Consider the following 15,030-nt stretch of genomic DNA (forward strand, 5'->3'; position numbering starts at 1 on the left):
TCAAGAGCCAACCAATGATTACCGTATCTAATAACTGCTTTATCTTACCATCAATCAAACATAATCGAATGATTCCCCGATAAGGGTATATTGTCTTCGTAGTGGCTGCTTTCCTGTTCAGGTTATCCTTGTGTGGACATAGCAAACAGCAAACATGCCACAGTCCTGTTCCTGCCTCTGTCCCTGTCCCTGCCCCTGCCAATGCCACTGTCCTGGCATTCTGCCACCAGCCTTTGTCCAAGGTGTATGATGATTTTAATGGCCTCTCTTCAGTGCCAGGGGCAGGGGGACAGATGCAGAGCCAGAACCAGAGCCTGGCCAACATGTTGAAAGGATTGCTGCGAGTTACGCCATGACCAGGCCATGCCATGCCGCACAGGCCGCACAGGCCGCATGCCGCGCCTACGTCCGTGTCCTGCCACAGTTGATTGGCTGTTATTTTCGGTGTTGACGCAGCCGGAATGGAAGAGTGGAAGGAGTGTACGTGGGGCAGCTGTTGAAATTTGCATATCAAAAACGGGGCAGGACATCCATGGCCATTCCCCAGGACTCGTATCCGTGTATCCATGTGTTTTTGTGTGTGTGCCGTGTCCACAGTGGTGTAATGGCCCGCCAAAGCCTCCTGGCCCGGACAGCCAGCCTCTGGCTGTGCCAGCGGCTCTATGAATTTATGAACATAATATAAATTTATTTTTGCAAACTTTTCATGTTTTTGTTTGGGCCACCAAAAATCTGCATGGATGCCCCAGGACCCCCAGCCTCACACAACTCCATCCACAGCCACATCCTGCAGCTGAATGGCGGAGGACCAGGACAACAAAGGGATTGTTGTGTCAGTTTGGACCGCACACACACATACACTGGGACACTGGGAGTATCTGTGTGTGTGTGTGCTGCTTTCAACTGTGCTTTCGAGCACGTTCAAGTTTATTTATGCGTATGCAGAATACTTAATGAAAATTTAAATGTAAAAGTTACTCACAGATGCTGCAGGGAAGAGCAGGCTCTCTGTGGGGATGCCGCATGCTGCATGCTGCATGCTACATGCCACTCGTAGTCGTACCACCTTCCACGGGCTCAGAGGCAGGAGCAGCTCTCTCCCAAATGGAGTCCTGGGATGCACTTTACTGATCCGAAATTCACAGAAAGCGAGAGAGACATTTTCTTTAGTTTCTTTGTCGTAATCCAAACGATTATGCTTTTCCATTCGGAAACGGAAACAGAAACAGAAACACAAACGAGACAAATGCAGAAAAATATTTAAAATTAAATTGGGAGGGGGCGGGCGGCAGTCGGCGGTGGATACAGCCTCGGCTGTAAGCCCGGCCACTGAGCCCTTGAGTCCGGCTTCAGCTGATTATGCAAATGCAATGCGACCGCACGCCCGGCGACATTCTCGTACGCCTTTTAATGGGATCGGGATCCCCCTGCAGGACCATTCGATTTAGATGCAAATTCATCACAAAGCCAGGACGGGACCCAAGAAAACAATAAAACTGACCAGGGCATGCATAAGGCAGGACAGTCCTCCCAGGAGCACCCGCAGATCCCACCATTTAAATTAGAGTTTTCGGAATGCTAAGTTTCATGCACTCCCAGTCCCAGCCAGAGATCTGCCTCGTTGTTGGCCAAATACACAAAACATAACTCACAAATCCAATTGCCATAAATAAAAAACTTTTGCCTGCATGTCGGCAGCAGCCACCGAACAGAACAGAAAGGATCAAGGATGGCCTCCGGAATGGGGCAGGACTCGGCGGGGCCTGTAACTCCATCAAATGATGTACAAGTTAACACATTTGCTGCATAAATCTTGTTCAGAAAGTCTAAACGGCGCACGAACAATTCTCGCAAGTCGAGTTATTCAAAAATCGCTTCTAAATTGGCTACACTTGCCACAGTCCCCGCCCCCCGGCCACCGCTCGCCACATCTGCCCCAGTCCCCGCTCCTGCCCCGTCCGCATGTGGCTGTTGTTTTGCTGTTGCCATGCAGCTTTCGATTTGTGTGTAGATTTCGTGCACATTTATCTTGGGGCAGCTTAGGCGAAAAGTTATGAAATATGCGCACGAGCGCCGCACAAATTGTCGAGCGGTTCGAGGGGCAGCGTTGCGGCAAGGGTTGCCAGGATGGCTCCACGGCTGGGTCTCGACTGGATATGGATGCTGGCCCTGGCATATCGTTCAGAAATCTGTTTGCTCGTTTGCTCTTTCCGACTGTCCGCGAAAGCACTTGACAAACTTGGGATGCACTGCCCCCAGAAGGATATTGGGGTTTGTTAAATCGGTGAAAAACATTCTTTGCAAAGGAAATATAAATAGACACCAATTTAGCCATAAAAATCGGATTTCTCTGCCAAAGCTACCCCTAAACAAAGTTCGATATTTCTCCATCAATGAGACAGTACCTCTCCCCGCCTCTCTCTCTCTCTCTCTCTCTTCATATTGCAACCCTCTGTCTCACCATCTCTCAACAGCGTGTGTGTTAGAATTAAATAAAATAAAATTAAATGTATATAAAATTAGGTTAATGCCTTTCCCCAGCATCCACAGTCCGTTGGGCCACGACCGAAACAAAGTTGGAAAAAGGAAAGATGCCAGCGAATTTTATTATACGTGGTATGCCACAGAGCACAAGGGTATATTGGATTCATAGAAACGTTGGCAAAAGAGTGAGAGGAATTCTCTTATATCGAAAACTGATTCGGGAACCGATTCTGAGACTCCCTACCCGATTAGCGGGTATCTAATAGTCGGAATGTCTGGGGTGGCCTTCCTACTTGTTTTATTGCTATGTAGATGAGCCAAGGGAGGGAGCCAAGGGTGGGCACGGATGTACTGGGGGTGTCATTAGGAGTGGGGCACGGGCCTGGACGCACTTTCATGCACCCCTCCACATACGTGCCCCAGTGCCTGCCGCTGCCCCACAAAACAAGCGACTTAAACAGGACTTATGGTTATCTTCGCATTTTATGGATATTGCGTTGCCACTGTGCTGCAGGACAGGCGGGGGGAGACGATGCCACGAAATAAATGAACTTAGTCGCAGCCATATGTTTGCCAAATGCCATGCCGTATGTAAATGTTGCACAGCAAACACTTTAATTTGGCCAGAGACAGCGGAAAGGGAGGGAGGGAGACCAGAGAGAGAAAGGGAGAGGAGTGCCGCGGCAAGGACATTTGAGGCATTAACTTAATGGCGCGAATGGAGAAAAGCGAGAGTGACAGGGCAGTGGCAGAGGCAGAGAAAGCAATGGAAATCCTCGCTGAACTTGACGCAAATGAAGAGAAAATCAGCCTCCGAAGATCCACGGAAGAATGCTGCGCCGCAATGGTGGAAATTTCTTTGGCAGCCAAAAATAAAATGCGGCCCTGCAGCGAGAGTTAAGCCTACTTAAGCCCACGTTGCATGTTGCATGCAGCACTCGGCAGCCAGCGGCAGTTGCAACTGAAACTGTTCCAGCACGGGACACGAGACATGGTGCACGGGCACGGACTCGGACACGGACACGATACGTTGCACCATTTGTCGTTGAAGCTAAGCCCACTTAAGCCCTAAAAAACAGAGCAGACAAAGACGGAGCGCGGAGCTCGGAGGAGGAGAAGGAGCGCAGACGTTTCTACATTTTTGGACTGTTGCCGTTCAATTTGACTTATGGGTTCGTTTGCTCTCGCCTGTCCCGCTATTAATAGATACGCGCCCTCGTAATCTGCTCATCATCAGAGCTCCAGAAGCACTGCGGCCCCCATTCCACCATTGCATTGCGCGGAGATGATGATCAAGTGGAGTGGATTGTGGATTGACTGGGATGGCAGGTTCCGCCGCAGAGATGCCTGCCGAGAGGAAAATTATGAAGAGCTCTCCGTCCCTGCTTTGGTCCCAGTCCCGGTCCCGGTCCCGTCCGATAATTGGCAGCAATTTCACGCCCTGCCAGCCCCACGCGCCTCCTCCGCTCAATTGTTTCGTATGAAATACGATCGAATATCCACAAACAGACACCAATTGGGAGATTCCGGGGGAAATTGGAGTTTCCTCTGCGATTTTTTTTCAATTTTTGGGTGAAATTCAGCCGTGACGTGGAGCAAATCGCCCCGCGAACTGCCTCATTACTCTCATGAGTTGTGGACGGGAGTGTGGAGGCGTAATTAGAAGCCGGTTCCAGGGATTAATCCCATGGATATTCAAATTCAGGGAGTCCCCTTCTGTTTGCAGGGATAACAAACAAAATATTAAAACATGTCAATATATTTGTGTAGAGCATCGTTTGGAGACACGCTCCAGCGAGTGGAACGTGATCTCCGAGGAGGCTGAATCTCTGCTGCCGGACTCCAAGTCACGCCTCAGTGGCAGCAGCATGCACGGAATATCTAACCTAAGCCAGAGTTCCTGCCTCCTGGCTCTTCGAGGCATTTCCGAACAGAAGACACAAACGTACAATCACGGCATTCCCAGCTAAAAATATACACAAACTACTCGTATATTCGAATCATTCGCAAGAAAGCCAAAGATACACTTGAAAAGTATCTTTAAGGTTCCTTCGCAAGCCAATCCGTGAGAGGAGCAGGACTCGAGTGCGCCCCCCATTAAAATGCCATTGTGTGCGCCATTTTGCCGGTGCTCTGTTCTGTTCGGTTTTCACCCCTTCCCATAGTAGATGGAACCACCCCCAAGAACCAAGAAGAACAGGGTCGGCCTCCACTCCAGTGCTCCCCCCTTTAATTATGATTCAGTGCACACAAACTTTTTGTTGCGTGCCACTCGCTTTTCGTCCTTGTTGTTTTTGTTGTTGCCACTGCTCTTGTTTCTGTTGCTGCTGTGCCTTGTGCTAACTTTTCAATTCCTAATTATAATTAGAGAATCGGTTGTGTTCATAAATATTAAAAAGGGTCGTCCTGCGCTGCCTGCCCTCGCCTGGTGCTGCTGCTCCTCCTTCTGCTGGATGGTTGGTGCTGCCAACGACATTGTATGAATAATTAACTCGAGTCGTTTTAAGGGACACCCCAGGCAAATGGTGGAGGAGAACTGATGTAGGGGGAAGTGGCGGGAGTGCTCCACCATTTGCCATCGCCTGGCATGCGCCATTTTGTTGTGTACTTGGCCAAGAGAAATTCCTCTAATGGAACAACCAGAAGCAACAGCAGCAACAAGATAACTTCCTTTCAAAGAAGCAGAGAGTATGGAGAGCTAGGGGTAAGGGTATGGCGTGTAACAGTCGGAGGAGTAACGGCGACATGTCATGAATTTATGAATTTTTGCATTTTTAATGTAATTTGGGCCACGCCACGCAGCATTCACCGAACAGAATGGAGTGGAGTGGTCTCGGAGATGCAAGAATAAGCCAGAATAGGCGAGGAAAACAAGTGTAAGATACATCGTTAAACATGAAAGGAAGAGTTGGTCCGGGAGCCAGGGCTTGAGATGCGCTTGACGATCATTCTAATGGCAAGGATATGATATTATTGGCTGCTCTATATGATACCAAAATGAAAATTTAAGATTTTTGTAATATTAACTTTCTTTATATGTAGATCGGTCTAGAAATTTGAGGAGATTCTTTGTCGTTTGAATTTCGCGCCAAATAAGTATTAAACTGGTTCATTTATTATCTGGAACCACTGAACCGAACCGAACTGAAACGCGCCTAACAGTACCGCAAGTACTGGGACGGAAATGACCAACAAATTGCACAGCAGCGCCACGGGACGCTTTTGTTTGGAACTAGCTAAAAAGACACCTGGCGGATTCTTGTGGAAAAATATTCAAAGATATGGCGCCACTCCAACTGGACTTCGCCCGCCATCTAGCGACTTTTTCTAAGTGCTTGTTCTTATCGGCGGTAGGAGGCGGTAAGTTGGGCGGGTACGTTGGCGAAGATCATACACGTTTAAAAAAAGAGACTGAAAAGACATGAATACTAAAATAAATCAAAATGAAAATGCACAAGAAAAAATACAATACAAAAAGTAAGAAGATGAACAAAATATTTGGAAAAAAGTCTTGGGGTTCCAAAATACAACTTAAGACGATAAAATAACAAAGATTTTTTGTGCATTTATGTTTTTATTATCGTCAACCATATTAAGTATTATGAAAGATCTATAACCATAATCGCTGTAACTTAGCTGTTTACCTTTCAGCTCGCCTTCCTAAACTGTGGGTGGGATGTATTTACGTTTCTTTATCGCAGCACTACTAAAATAAAATAGAAAAGGAGTGAAAATTATAAGCCGAGGCTGAGGCCGATCTCTGCTTTACTTACGCGTCCTGTCGTAGATTATTTTCTTAATTTTTCCTGGTTCTTGGCAACACTCGGCTCACCGGTCGATTTTTCTTATTCACCGGTAAACTGAGACGCAAAGAGAAGGCCGTGAACTCCGGCTGGGTGCAGAGCGTGAAAGTTGAGAAAACTGTCTTCTTCTCAAAGGGCTGGAGGATGCAGGACTCCTCGACCCAACCGCGAATGCTAAGTATGTCCTTGATCCGGCCTTCCATAACGCCAAACACCTGCTGCGCCTTCGCGTTGCAAGTAAACCAGCCGTTGACGCCGCGCTCTTCGCATCGTTCCTTGAACCGGCCACGGAAGTAGACGCCCGGCTGGATATGGTATAGCATGAACTCGGTCTGGGCCAGGTGCCGATTGCTGTGTCCAACCCAGAACTCTGGACACTGGTCGCTCTTTTCGATCTGCGAGTCAGGATTCCTTGCCAAGTCCCCCATCGTCGTAAGATGTGCAAAATTCAATTTGAATAAGATTGAACTCTGACTTCGTTTGTGTTTGACTCCTGTGGTTGTTCAATGTGTACCAGTTGGCATTTTTCTAAGAGCTTACTGCGACCAGCTTCTAGATGATGATTCAGACAATATGTGCTGTCAAAAGATCATTTATTATGATTCATATTTGAAATTATAGATCGTCGGATGCTTCGGATGTGTAGGCATGCGCCACAATTATTGATTCAAGGAGTCCTCATTTGACTCAATCCTTCCGATTTGCAGCGCAAATATTAATCGATTCTGGTGAAAGTGCAAGATTAGGTACTTGCTTCCATATATTTATATCATTTATATGTAAAGAAAAGAAATTAAAAAATTAAAAAGAGTTTAAGCCGCATTATAGTTTTTTAAAAACATATTTAAGCCGTGGTTTATTTGTTTTACTTGAAAATCGCATTAAAGGGGATTCCAGCAGATACGATTAGTCCTGTATCCAGCAGATACGAATTGTGTTTGCTTGTAGGTCAATTGGCAGCTTAAAATTCGGAAATAAGTCTAAATAGTTATACAACTATTCCCCAGCGATTGTTTAATTCCATGCAAATATATTGGAATAAAGGGTATCCGTTTAAAATGGCCCTCAACCATCCAAACCACTTTCAGGCTAGAGCAAGTTCAATCCTCGCGTCACTTCATCTTCATTTTATCCGGCAGATTGCAGCAATAGCTGGGCAATGGAAAGCTCCTCGAATGCAGGAATGCAAAAACACGGAATTAATGACACACCGGGCAGACAACCACATGAGACCCATAAACCAATAACCAAGCGTAACCCGAAAGTTAGCAAACAAACACACAGTCGTGCAGGTGCAGGTGCAGGTGCAGAGGCAGAGGCAAGGCCGGATGGGGCATGCAGCAAGAAGGACAACGCACCGGCATTGGCATGCAGTTGGCAAAGTGAAACTAAAGCTACACATGATACACATATCTACTCGGACAGGGGCGGCAACGGCAGCGGCACCTGGCCAGATCAGGGTCATAATCCGCTGGCCAGAAAAAGAAGAGCAGCCAACAGCACAATCAACTTCGACTGTGTGGGGCAGGAGGAGATTGGTATTCGGATTGGTATCTGGGTACACGACAGGTGTATAGTTTTGGCGCTGGCGTTGGCTTTGGCTTTGGGTTCGGGTTCGGGGTTGGGTTCGTGACCACAAATCGTACGCTAAAACCCATTTTGGCTTGCCTTTGGGGAGCAGGATGGATGAGTGGTGGCTGTGGCAGGGGGCGGCGGCATCAAATTAGATTTCAACGGAGGTTACAGACTCCCTCTCCCCCTCTCTATCTATAGTATATCCTTCCACCTGATGTCTTTCCCTTCGCATTTGGCCACTCAAAAGGACAAAGGATGAGGCAAGCGGAAAAGGCCAAGCAAAAGCCTTGCCTGCGGGCCCCGAAAAGTCCAAAGTGACACTGGCAGGCATCGCCTCGCATCGCAACGCAGTCGAAACATTTTAAAAGCATCTTCATCATAAATCCGTAGAATGAAAAACGATGCATGCCACACACGTACCCGTACCCCATGCCCGAGCACGAGGAGTACAAATTTAGTTACATATTTTGCTTGTTAGCTTTCTCTCTGGTGCCACTCCTTGTGGCAAGGCAAAAGCAAACGCAAAGGCAAAGTGATATTGTCCCCTTGTGGCTTAACTTGTCATGCGACTGTGGCTGGGCTTGGAAGGACCTTTTTACATTTGGGGCCAGCAGCAACAGCACTACCACAGAGTACGGGAGTACGGAGCACGGAGTACGGAGCTCCCTTGCAGAGGCCGCATTTTATGAATTATTCAAAATGATCATAATAAATTGCTGCAGTCCTTGGCAGGAGCTCGAACCGGAAAGTGGCTCCCCTTTATCGCCTGCCATATTTTTTCGTTTCCTGGGTGCACTTTTCGTTAAAATGTTTTATCGTCTTCCAGCAGACCCACAGCCCGGTGGCATGCAACACCGATGGCACTCCTACTCGTGAAACAGCGTTGACATCTCTGTGCTATTATCGCAACTTAGTCCATCGGTGCGGTGTATATCGATGGAAGGCCAAGATATTTGCTGAAACTCAAACAGACTTGGGTACTCCATGACCAACGAGCTGGAGCTCTGGAATCTTCAGATATGCTAAATGAATCATGCTGATGGCTTGCTGAAATCTGAAAGCTGAAAGTTTCGCTCATTAAGTCCTTGAACAATGAAAGCACCGCCGCCACCAGCCAAAGTGCTCTCCGAAGTAGTTGCTGCTTGAGAAAACAGAACTTTCCGAACAATATAAATCAATTTCTTGGCAGGAGTCCAGGCCACAATGGAAACTGGAAGCTGGATGCTGCCAGCCGCCTAAAAACAAAGCCCTTCTTCATCTTCGTCTTCAGTTCAGTTCAGTTCGGTTCTGTTTATTTGTTTGCCACTAAGCAAAGCTTCGAACTTTGGCGTCGAGGCGGAAGCACCTGGCAAGCACCTAGGATGCTGCATGGATACGACGAGTATGTTCCCCATCGCCATCGAGAGGAAGGCCCAACTGGCTTAAGTGAATGTTCCACCGATGCACGGAAGCCGTGGCTGGAGGAGAAACAGGCACGTTGATTGATTATCGACACAGTTGGGCACTCAAAATTCCCCAAAACTGCAGCATTGAGTGATGATGATGAGGCCACTGGGTAAATTGCGGCTGCCAAACCAGCTCTCCCGCCTAATGCCAGCCTTTGGGCAGACCTCGGACCTAGAGCCATGGCAATGGTAACGGCCATGCTCCAGCGATTGCAATCGCATCTCGTACCCAAAGTGTTGTCCAGTTCCCATCACGAACATGGTGGGGCTCTGGCCGCAACCAAGCCAGTGCCTTTCATCACTCCTTTGATGCGGACGGGGGCCATCGCACACACGGGTCTCGGTTCAATTCACAAGCCAAACCGTGCAAAAACAGGAACTGCCAATGCGAAATGTTCTGGTCCAGGACGTAGCCATTGATCTTTTTTGATTTGTGCGAATTTTTGGCCTGCTGCCAATCGAGATCTTAAAGCACAAAGCCTCACAGTGCGTATGCGTAATTTGGCGGGATAGCTATCGCCTCAACATGAATTGTTTCTTTCTGTCTAATTGATTGTGATGGCTCCAGTGGCCATTTAGACGCCTGCCAGGATGCGTTCGACAGGAAGTCCGACGGCATCCGGGGCACGCCTAATTAGAGCCGATTAATGAGGCAGCATCTGGGCAGGGGACTCTATTGTTTCCAGCTATAGCTACAGCCATTTGCCATTGTATACGCATTTCGACTAAGTTGCACTCCCATTCGCATACACGCATTTGCAGACAGAGAAACGAGTACGAAACAAATTGTGTCCTTGCCGGGGCCCATTGTCCGCAGTCAGGACATCTGTACATACCTTGCTGGTATGTTGGGGCATTACAAAATTAGTTCGTTTTTGTGTGTGTGAGGGTGTGTATGTGCTTATGTGGGACGTCGGGTATTAAGAAATCAGAAAGGATTACATTCCGATTTAAGCCAGGCCAAGCCGCCAGACGGCCCGTAGCAACAGGTAGCCGAAGGAGCAACAAAAGGCTCAGTTGGGTTGGTTTTCTTTGGAACCCTTCTGGCCGAGCCCCGAACTAAATTAAAAGCAAATGAAATAACCTTCATCTGGTTAATAGAAGGTCCTGCCCCGGCCCTTTGTGGCTGCGGCCATTGTTGGGGACTTACAAAGGTAAAGGAAACAGAAACTCGATTAATGCAGGCGCCAAAAATTGGACGCACCTCGGGGCGGATTGCTCGTCAGGATTAGGGCACGCCCCCCACTGTGCGTGTGGGAGGGGGGAAAGTCTGCAGCACGGCAATCTCAAATTAGTTTTGGTTCTTGGCCATTGTGAAGGTCCGTCTGTCTGCTCTCTAGGAGAGAATCTCGTTAGTGGCACAAGAGATACTCACATTCCAGTCGTACCTTCTTCGTGCCTCTTCTTTTAAAGAACCTACGTCTTAGATTTGTACTTAGTTCGTATCTCTTTTAGTGCCACTAACATATTCCAGATGTCTTAATTATTACGTAAATGATATTGCCAGTAGAGAATACCATCAACGACCTACTTCTTCGGCGGCCATGGCATCGCCACTCATCTCGTTAGTATTCCCTCACCGTTCTGCAGCGCCATTAACGTGTCTCCCCGATGGCTGCATTATTCAGTAAACTCTATTAACATTTACGAACGCTGCGCTGCCCCAGGAGACGATGACGGTGACGGCTACGGTGATGGTAAGTAAATGTTTAACGAAGTTTCTTTCGGAAAACTATAAAGCTCAATTAATAACAATTTGGTGACCGAAACTTTTGGTCCAACCTGGGCTCGGTTGATTCTTTCTACAGCTGAGACCTGATGATTATGAAGAGGAGCTGCTGTTGCTGCTGCTGCTGCTCCTGAAGTCTCCTTCGTCTTCATCTTCATCTAGCGGAGCGCATGAAATTTTACGTTCTATAGGTGACCGACCACAGCAGGAGAGTGAAGAGCAGGCAGTTTTGCTGCGGCTGCTGCTTCTACTTCGATTTACCTTTGTATTTTATTATGCCACTGGGAGCCATACGGCAAAAAAGTAAAAGCCATTTAAAAGCCAAAACTTTTGCAGGCCCACCTCCAGCACAACACCCACCTCGTGGCACTCCTGGCGCTCCTGCCACTCCGACAGTCCACACCCTGACCCCGCAGAACCACTCTGAATGTGGGTTGACTCTTTGTATCCTCGTGCAGCAGCAGCAGCAGCAGCAGCAGCAGCAGGAGCAGCAGCAAAAGTTTCAAGTAAGTCGCACACTTCCGTATTTATGGCAAATTTCAGCGCTGGACTTTTGTTTTGTTGTTGCTCTGCTGCTCTCTCTCTCTTACTCGATGCATTAAGCCGCAAACAACATGGCTGAAAAGAGGGGTGGCCAACAGCAGGGGCTCCTGCTCCGTCCTGACTCATTTCGCATTCCGCGAGTGTCTATCCTCCGTTTTGCTGTTCTGTTTGTTGTCTGTTGGCAGTTTTCTAGTCAGTGGCATAACTCTGCACTTGAGTGCACTCTGGGGCCAGATCTCCTGCTTCTGCCATCCAGCCAGCCAATCCCCCGATCCCCGGATCCCCGGATCTGAGTCACGTACATTTCAATTACTGTGCCTCCGCTTGCTCTCCTTCCCGCCCTGTCCGCTCTCCAGTAACTAAATCAATAATCCATAATTTATTCCGCGCAATTAAGCTGGCCATAGATGTTGTTGCTGCATAATTACATACGAGTAAAGTGAGCCACTGAAAAAATCATGAGCCGTAATTGATTTGCTTATATAAAGGCGTGTGCATACTTTTTACACCCTAGATGGTAGATGGTATTATGATTCTGAGAAAATGTTTGTATCCGACTATACTGTCTATTTTGCACATATTCCCATAGATGAAAGATCGAATCACAGTAGGTATCATCAACACTTCCAGAGATACATTGGATCTTCGAGGGTATCTAAAGTATCGACCCATTGAACTATCGTTTCTCCCCTATTTGTACTCTTTATCTGATGAATGGTCGATGTAGCAATTAAAGACATTAAAAATATTTGATGCATGAATGGATGCTTTGCATAATTGAAACGGAGGGAAATTACTGCTGGTTTGTGGAATTTCATCCTTCCACTTGGACGTGTCCTGCGTATAAGCAGAACAGAACCTTTCATCAAGGGATTGCAATGTCAAATACAGGCATAATTGAATTTGGTTTGCTTTGAATGCTGCGACGGAGCCGCAATCTAATTATGTTTGTGTGTGTGTGGATAACATAATCCGTCGGGTCCTTCGGGTGTTTGCTTCTCCTCCAACCGACAACCGCCATCCGCCATTATGTGTATCCGCGGGAAGCAGTTACTCGCAAAAGGCAGAGCATAGCAGAGCAGAGCACATTATATGCTGCGGCACTTTTTAAAATTGACTGCGAGAGGGCGGGCGTGCAGGGGTGGGGGAGGTGGAGTATCTTTTGTGGCTGCGGCAGACAAATGCTTTTAAGAGCAGCACAAATTTCGCCAAAGGACATGTGTCCTTTCTTGTCCCGGCCACTTTCGATTTTCCGGCATTAGCCAAAGGGAAAGCAAGCAAAAAAGAACGTGGCTGTAGCAGTGGCATGTGGCAAGGGGCAGGAATGAAGGGGCAACTCGCTCCGAAAACTTGTTTTCGCTTGGCCAAGGCGAAGCGAAGGCGTTCAACATTCTCTCAAGTCGGCCACTTTCGTACGTATGACAGGACATTTCATTGTGGCAACAATGTTTCTTTTATTGTAGCACTCGGACTGGGACTGGGACTCGGACTTTTCTTGCCACTTGCCAGCTGCGTGCCACAAAAGTTTGCTGGATCACCGGCCGGGCGTGTTAAATATTTTTGTGTGTCATTTGGGGCCGGGCGGAACGGCAACAAAGGGGTCGAAATAACTTCAAATGCATTAAAATAATTTAAGTACCATTTTGTGCAGTGGTCAAGGCTAAGCAAACATTAAACAAAGTGTAAGGATAAGTGGTCGATGTGTGAATACTCTGCAGTCACAGTTCCCCCGAGAGGACTGAATGGTAAATAAATTGATAGACGGATCTGCGAATACAATCAAAATCCTTATTTCACTCCCCCCTGGCGTAGCTTCCAGCCTCCTTCTCCGTCTCCTTCTAGGCTATAACAAAGCAAACATCACGTATACGCAACGTGCGCCAGGAAGGCGTTCAAGTGCAGCTCGTATGTTTGCTTGTAGTCGAGCAGTCGCAGAGCAGTGGCAGTGGCAGCTCGAGCATGTCACGCTAACCAAGTTGTGACCTTTTTAAAGCCTCCGCTGCTCCGATGGTCCTCTGCAATTTAGCGAGCACTTCCGTTGTCGTTGGTGTTGTCGTTGTCGTTGTCGGCCACCACGCACCACACAGACGGAGGCGTAAATGTTTTCCAGTGCTCGTGGGTCTGCCTCCGTCTCGTCTCGTCTCCCTTTGACACATGCCGCTGTGCTGCACGCTGTGTGCTTCTGCAACAAAGCAAAGTCAGTGAAGGACTCTGCATTCCCTTGCCAGGATTTCTTCAGTTTTAGCTTCAGAGTCTGTTCTGTTCTGTGGCTGTGCTTGCGGCTCACTAGGTTGCATTCTTTTAGTCACCTATTTGGCGCTTTCTCTGGCTCTGCTCTGCTCTGGAAACTCTTGCTTTTTGTTGAAGAGCCATTTGTTCATCTGGGATCAGGCAGAGCTGCTACAAAGTGAACAGCATAGCATTCGTGTGGAGTGGAGTGGCAGCTGTAAGTCTGAGAAGTTGCTTATGGCCTATGGAGAGTGCCACACATCAATACTGCCAGCTCCCTCATCCCTCTCCCCTTCCCCCATGCTCCTTGTGGATGCTTATATCGCTTCTGTTTTACATTTCGCTCACAAAGTAGCAAAGTTGAGGTTATCTGGGTTTCTTCTTTTACGAGTTTCAGTTGTTTTCTGCTGGAATTTGCATGTCTGTTCGTTGACATTGTCCTCCGTTGCAGCTGCTCCTGCTCCTGCTGCTTTGTCAGCTTCTTATTTATGTATCTATTGTCCGAGAGAGAGACACAGAGCTCTAGCTGCTACTGCGGTTGTATGGAACGGCGGTCCAAATCCCCGGATCACCAGACCGCTCGCTCACTACAATGAAGTGCAGCCACAGGAGCGGAATTCCGAAAAACAATTGCCATTCCAATTGCAAGCGGAGCACATTAAGTGCAGTTCACGCTGCTCTTGCTAATGAGTCACTTGCGGATGGCCCCGTCCCAGCGGATAGATCAGCTCCCATCTCCCAGCTTGCATCTCCCAGCGTTTATCTAACTTTCCACATTTTCACATTTATAATGCTAATTCAGCAAGTTGATTACAGCAGCCGAAACGGAGGCAATCCGAGGGCGAATGACCAGGATGCCAGGATGGCAAGACCCGGATGATAAAATACAACATTGTGTGCAGCGGAAATGGGAACAAAAAGCAGAAAAAGAGCTCACCTCCAGAGAGAAAGAGATGGTGGGGAGATGGCTGGTTGGTTTTTGGGATTGGTCTGGTTATGACCGAGAAATGCGCTTTAATGTGCATTTTGGTGGCAATTAGCTGCGCATCAGCAGTCGTTCCTGGGAGCACTTTGCCGGCAATCTTCCCCTGATGGCACTCATAATTTGCATTTTCGTATTTTGTAGCCAGAAATGACCGCTAGTTGCTTTTATATCTGTTGTTGGCTAAACTTTTTGACTGCCCAATGCATACTACTGACTAGCTTAATGGAGTGTTCCCAA

The 15,030-nt window shown here is 47.8% G+C and overlaps 1 protein-coding gene across 3 annotated transcripts; it reads right to left on the reverse strand.

Annotated features, from left to right (window-relative positions):
* Nucleotides 1-6,038: 6,038 nt before the first annotated feature.
* LOC6896680 (uncharacterized) lies at nucleotides 6,039-6,827 on the reverse strand. Of its 3 annotated transcripts, none has more exons than XM_033376711.1 (2): nucleotides 6,258-6,827; nucleotides 6,039-6,149 (listed from the first exon to the last, which is right to left on the reverse strand). In XM_033376711.1, the coding sequence occupies exon 1, from the start codon at nucleotides 6,713-6,715 to the stop codon at nucleotides 6,281-6,283; it is 435 nt and encodes a 144-aa protein (XP_033232602.1). In that variant the 5' UTR covers nucleotides 6,716-6,827; the 3' UTR covers nucleotides 6,039-6,149; nucleotides 6,258-6,280. The 3 variants fall into 3 exon arrangements, with proteins under 3 accessions (XP_033232602.1, XP_003736206.1, XP_002136895.2); XM_003736158.3 differs by having other exon boundaries at nucleotides 6,039-6,187; nucleotides 6,258-6,826; XM_002136859.3 differs by having other exon boundaries at nucleotides 6,039-6,190; nucleotides 6,258-6,826.
* Nucleotides 6,828-15,030: the final 8,203 nt, after the last annotated feature.

This window comes from Drosophila pseudoobscura, chromosome 2 (assembly GCF_009870125.1).
Source record: "Drosophila pseudoobscura strain MV-25-SWS-2005 chromosome 2, UCI_Dpse_MV25, whole genome shotgun sequence".
In the NCBI taxonomy this organism is placed as follows: Eukaryota; Metazoa; Arthropoda; class Insecta; order Diptera; family Drosophilidae; genus Drosophila; species Drosophila pseudoobscura.